This window comes from Clupea harengus, chromosome 16 (assembly GCF_900700415.2).
Source record: "Clupea harengus chromosome 16, Ch_v2.0.2, whole genome shotgun sequence".
Classification (NCBI taxonomy): Eukaryota; Metazoa; Chordata; class Actinopteri; order Clupeiformes; family Clupeidae; genus Clupea; species Clupea harengus.
In genome coordinates, this window is record NC_045167.1 from 23,282,124 (window position 1) to 23,288,455 (window position 6,332).

Sequence of the window (6,332 nt, forward strand, 5' to 3'; positions counted from 1 at the left end):
TATTTTCTTATTTTTTGTTAAATCGTTGTCTTTTTATTAGTAGTATGTTATATGTGTGTCATGCTGGTACATGTTTGTACCTCAACTGTATAAATGTTAACAGTGTGTTAAAAATCAATAAAGATATTTGGGAAAAAAAAAATAATACTGTAGCGAAGCAGTCACCCCACCCAGCCTGGAACCCGGGTCTACAGGGTACCAAACCTGCATCCAGACCGCAACGCCAAAGAGCCTGACGCTACATATGATGTCAGAAGTAGGATGGCTTGCTGTCAGGCCATCTGAGGTGTGTCCAGTATGTGAACCGTATGAGGGACCCCCAGGTTAGGTTGCTAAATGGTGTTCTAAACAGAGGGTCGGATGCGTCAAATTCCCCAGGCCTCTTGCAGCAGATGTAATGTACAACCCATCACGGATCATTCAAGCAAGCACAAATAATAAAGACACCATGCTTCTCTCTTGGAAAACTGGGGACTCTTGTAAGGCAGACATGGATCTGTGCAAGTGGAAAATCCCAGATGGCCTTCATCCTCTGGTAACTGCTCATTTGGTGGGGCCTAGGTGGTGGTTTATGGTGCCCGCAACAAACATTCCAGAGATGCACTGTCCCAATTGTTGATCTTCCCATCCCCTGCTGAGACTCTTATCTCAAACCTATGTCTCTGGTTATCTCTCTGTGCTTTTCCATGCTGGGGTGAAACTAGGGGCAGAGAAATGAATGTAAGAGTGCTTAAGTGAAATATTGCATTGTAATATGATTTCTTTGTCATGTATGGGTTTATTTGAATGGTCTCAGTCTGAGTGATGAAGTGGTCTCAGTCCTGCAGCTGCATAGATTAGTTTTAACAGGGATCTCAGAGACATGAGAATTCTGGTCTCTGTGAGTCGTAAGGTAACTTCTCTCTGGAGGGGGCAAACACCCTCCTTGGGTGAGAACCCCCTCCATTTGTCTCTGTTAATGTGTGATCCTAAGCACGAGAAACCACTGCTCACGGGGGTAATTATTAGACCAGATGCAGGACTAAAATGGGTACTTAAGGGTAAAACAGTAAAAAAAACTTGGACCATTCTGTTTCCAGATCTCCCTGACAACCGTGTGAGTAGTCACTTCTAAGCAGCCAGGTATGTTCATGTTCTCTAAGTGTTTTTATGTTTCATGTGTTTTTAGACTTATATTATTCACTTTAGAATTGGATTTGTAAACTGTAGTTGTCACTTGTACCTGATGTAATAAATTGGTAATTCTGACCCACTATGACCTCTTCTGAAATTCTTAACTGATTAGTATTCAGGTAACGGTGTTCCAGAAACGCTGACTAGGATTTGGTTACAGACATATAGCGGCCAAAAGCGTAAGACTTGAGGTTCCTGGCTAAAATCAACTGGGCTTGACATGCTGCAGTTGAACTGTTAATGGTATAATATAGCGATAGGATTGCTGACCAGCCTCTGCACTGGATTGAATGGACATTCAAAGAGCGGACAAGCAGTCTGGCGCTCTGTCACTGAGCTAATTCGATCTAACAAGCTGCAACGTCCCTTTAACAGCACTGTAGGACCTCTGGGTTAGTCCAGAACTAGATACAGGTTATGTCTGTGGATTTGTCAAAATGGAATCGGCCGGCCGTGGCAAGATCCTTAAATGACACTATTCCATTGGGAAGAACCTGGTTACTAAACAGTAAGGGAGGAAATTCATACTACAGACGATAGTCTAGTGGTCTGAGAACAGGAGCTTTGTGGCAACACAGAACCAAGGCAGCATTGTACTGCACAAGTACTGATCGGACATTCAGCTGACGAGTGAACACAGTACAATCTGTCTTCGTGTACTGTATGTTTTATTCATTCATTTGTATAAGAGATGTCAGAATTTCTTGTAACAATACTATGAAAATAAAAAACAAGATGCATACACCTTCAGTTTCTGCACCCTCTTTCACAATTCATTTTCAAGAAGCTGTGTTGCGCCGCTGTCTCAATTCTCAGCTCTGCAGAGAAACACTAGTTGAGAAATCCAGATCTGTCATGCTGATATTTAACCTTTATCACACTGTGGCTTTGTGTTCAGTTTTGCTGTGTGCACTTTTTATGATCTTTGTGATTTTATGTCATACTGCTTCGCATGTCACTTTAATCTACGGGCAGTAAAGGATATATATATATATATATATATATATATATATTTATATATAATATAATATAATATAATTTAATAAAATATAATAAAATGTAAAGCATTTTCATTGAAATATTGGATTGAAAGCTACTGCTCTTTGAGTCCACCTTGGTCTTGACTATGCTGCTCATCTGTCTTTACTTTGATACAGAAATAAATTATTACTTGTTTATTGGAGACATGTTCATGTAATCTTTTGATGTTCCTATAAAAAGAATGGAATAATGCACAAACCAATGATCAGTATTCAAGTTCCACACCGGTGACATGCCTCCTCTAAATCCTACAGGTGTGGCACCTCATCGTCCTATTTCTCCAGAGTGCTGAGGAGAACTATGAGCACCTGCTCCCAATTCAAGGCCACACCCATCCTTCATTCAAGAGACTGATTAGTTGTGCTTTATCTTTCTTCAGTGTCCACCAGTGTTTAGCTTTGTGGATAATCTGCTGTTGTTACTCTAGTGTAAAGCTCATTCCTCTGTTATGCAGTTTAGTTCTGTTTGGTTTTTGCCTACTTCGCCTAAGTTGAGTTTGTACTCTGCTGGCTTTGTGGAATAAATTCTACCTGCACTTGACTGAATCATTACACATTACATTCAAAAGCTTATGAGCATGGTTCAGTCTCATACTGGCCTTTAAAGCTGATTGTGAGAGGGTTTCAATATCTACCTTCTGGAATGAATAACTTCAATAATTGATGTCTTGAATGGATATGCAAGGTCTATCAACTGAGAGTTTTCTGAGTCTGAAATCAGTCTGAAATCTCCCCCTTCACATCCGACTGAACAAATATCATTTAATGAAAGCCTTTGGTTGACTTTGCCCCTCATCGCCGATATTACTGGAAATCCAGATCTAGTCCGTGGACAAACTTCATTCTTATTGTCTTGGAACATCATAAATAATCGTCATACCAAACTGTTTCTACTGAATAAAAGAGGAATACAAGAAATACAAATAGATATTGCTAAAGCTTTCCAGAGTGACGGTTCAGATCAGAGTATTTCCAGGGATTGTTTAGAGTTGGCAATTATATTTTATATTATCTATTGCAGTTTTTGGAAAATCTCTTAAATACCAAGTTTGTTGATTAACCTAACCTTTACCCTAACCATAACCCTATAATTCCTTTCCAGGGATTGTTTAGAGTTGGCCATTATATTTTATATTATCTATTGCACCCTAAGTTATCACAAACAGACTAGAGCTTGGGACAGTTTTCCAGTGTTCATTTGAACGGATGAGTTTTTGTCTTGTGCCACACTTTCTTTGATAAACCTGGGATACATGCATATTTTCTTGGCCTTTCTTTTAGATATTACCTTCCTCTCCAGGGATCTAATTAAACGTTTGTAGGTTAAACCATCATCATAGCTGGATAAAACGTGGGCCTGAAGAAGTAATTGTGTCTTCAATTTTATTACCATTGAGAAATTAAGTAGGAAAAAAGTAACTGAAAATCTCTCTTCACTGCTGTCTACTGTTAACTGATATCCACTGTTAACTAATATCTCCAAAGTGAATCATACACATGGTGGATAATGTTCATTCTCAAATATCATTTATTTTTAATGCAATGCTATATATGTAGGTATTTTACATACAATACTTTCATTCATATTCCCAATTTACTGCAAGAGCCTATTAGTTATTGCTCTTTAATGGTGTTAAAAAATAGATGAGAAAAAATGACACCTTTTCAACAGCAAAAGGCAACCGACCCATACATTAGCTGTGCCAAACATTACAGACACACATTATAAGCTTGCAGGCAAAACTCGAGAGGCAAATGTATGTGAGAAAGTAAGAAAAACTCAAGAGAAATCATCTAGAGAGTCATTCTTATTTGCATTAGGAAGCGCTTGAAGTTTGTGCTGATTCTTCTGCAGAGTCATGATGAGACCTTTCAGCTCCGCATCATTGTAGAAACTGGCTCCGAGCAACTTAACGGAAAGTACAAACACATGCTGCAGGATTTTCATCAGCGACCCCAGGACAATGATGTGGCGTGTTTCGAGCTCGGCCGCGTTAGTGCTTTTGGCCAAGCTGCCCAAAAGAGTAACGCAACTCCTCATCTTAACCTGAATATCAGCCATCACAGTGCGCTGCTGTTTGATGTCTGAGATCTTGCGGTCAACCCCCTCTATATCCCAATAAAAGTTTTTGATTTTTCTATTCATGTTCTCAATGTTGGAAGTACACTGGGACACCTTTGAGGAAAAATTGGCTACATCTCTCTCAGCGCTTTGCACCACGTTGGTGGCTTGTCTTGCCGCGTAGGATGCGTTGTCATAGTCTTTGATACCAGCATCAATCATGATTGGCCCTAGAAAAGGTCAGAATTCATTTTCATTTAAAAAATGAAAAGAGAGAGATTTAACAATCATACAACGAACCCATTTCTTTGACTGTTCAGATGAAACTGAACTGAAACATCTTCAAACATTATTTGCATAATTTTGTGTATAAAACATACAGGGCTCATGACGGAAGACATCTTACCTGCTATCCACCCAACTATAGGGACGGCCAATAGTCCATAACCAGCATCTCTTAGTGTCTGTGACTCCCTCATTTTGTGTTCTTCGCTCTGAAGCCGGTGTTGTGCGTCACGAGCTAGCCTCTTGGCCCGTTCCAAAGAATTGGAGTACGCATTTAACGTTTCCCTGCACTGGCTTAATTGTACGGTCAAGCTCTCTCTCTCTGTTTTTCTCTCTCTTTTCTTTTTTTCAAGGACTCCCTTTTGGACTGTGAGCTCCTCATAATGTGTGTCTATCTTGTACAGTTCACTGCTAGCTGCCCTCTCTGACTGCCCAATGCTTTTCTGAGATGCCTCTATTATATTACGGAGTTCTTCAAACATGACTTGAGTTTTAAGAATGTATGAGACATTGGTAACGAGGAGTTTGCATGCAAGTTCATTGAATGAAATTACTCCTCTTTTGAGAGATGGAATAGCTACATCCATAAATGTCTGCTGAGTCCTGTTGAGAAAAGGGTAAAAAAGGTGTTAGTCAGACAAAAGTGATATGAAGCGCATCTACACTATATACTGTATTAACTGTAATAGATAGTCATCAATTAATAAGCACATATAAATGTGAAATATAAAGGTATATAATTAACTTTTATATCAGCACATATTGCTAGGGTCAAGGAAATCTTCGAACAACATGGATAACATTTGGAGGCCAGAAATTAATCCAAATTTAATTAATTTATTCCAAAGAAGGATCCATCACATTTTGGAGTGGATCTGAATCTTAGGGCGGATCCACAACATTGCGAATTAGGGCATTTAGTCTCGGCGGGGGTCATCACTCTCTGAGTGCCCTTCGAGTTTTCATTTGTATTTCAATCAAATATATTACATTCAGCCCAGATACTTTCCTACCAAATACACTGGCTGGTTATGCTTCACAATCAACATGAAAATAGTAAGTAATGGATTACTTAGAGAGAGCCATGCTGGAGTTCTGGTGATACTCTGAGACAGTTCGTCTGATGAGATGAGTAGGTGTCTTTATGTGCTGAAAAAAACATATAATGGCCGGGAATATTTAGACTGTATTCAGGTTTTAGTGAGCAATAGCACGATCAATATATGTTAGTTCAAGATCTGACAGGGATATTACAGACAGATGCACAGGATTGAAGTATATTTATATCTCTATGTTGTAGCTCATATGTAATCACAAAAGCCTGAGAGTTGCAGGAGAATTACTTGTTAATTTGTAAATCCATATATTATTTATAATACATATATATTTCACGTTGAATTAAACAAAACCAAGAAACACTTACCATGTGCAGAGGGATACTGGCACAAACACGACAGTGGGGTGGTTTGCTCTTTATACAAAACGCTAGACACCCGTATTCTGCTGACTAATAGCAGCTCCATGACACAACGATGTGTCCATCCCTAATCCCAGGGTGCATTGCATCTTATGGGTGACTTCACTTTTGCTCTGAAAGTATTTATATCTTTCAGCCCCTCTTTATATTCTGGGTCCTTAGTGAGTATAGTCTTAATACTTACCTTATTTATAAGCACAGCCTTGCATTAGTTGAGGTCATTATAAGCTATGTTGGAGGCCAAGGTTACAGTTCAGGGATTAGGGATATGATAAGCTGTGTATAACTAGATGAA

General features: G+C 39.1%; 1 protein-coding gene across 1 annotated transcript; it reads right to left on the reverse strand.

Annotated features, from left to right (window-relative positions):
• Positions 1–3,723: 3,723 nt before the first annotated feature.
• LOC116224017 lies at positions 3,724–6,013 on the reverse strand. The gene is made up of 4 exons (XM_031582437.2): positions 5,984–6,013; positions 5,633–5,709; positions 4,682–5,163; positions 3,724–4,505 (listed from the first exon to the last, which is right to left on the reverse strand). Exons 1-4 carry the CDS (start codon positions 5,984–5,986, stop codon positions 3,994–3,996), a joined length of 1,074 nt encoding a protein of 357 aa, XP_031438297.1. The 5' UTR covers positions 5,987–6,013; the 3' UTR covers positions 3,724–3,993.
• Positions 6,014–6,332: the final 319 nt, after the last annotated feature.

Coding starts and splice junctions, on each gene's coding strand:
- LOC116224017 (XM_031582437.2), bottom strand. Junction 5,164..5,632: donor TCCAGCATGGCTCTCTCTAA/GTAATCCATTAC, acceptor TTTTCTCAACAG/GACTCAGCAGACATTTATGG. Junction 4,506..4,681: donor TATAGTTGGGTGGATAGCAG/GTAAGATGTCTT, acceptor GACCTTTTCTAG/GGCCAATCATGATTGATGCT.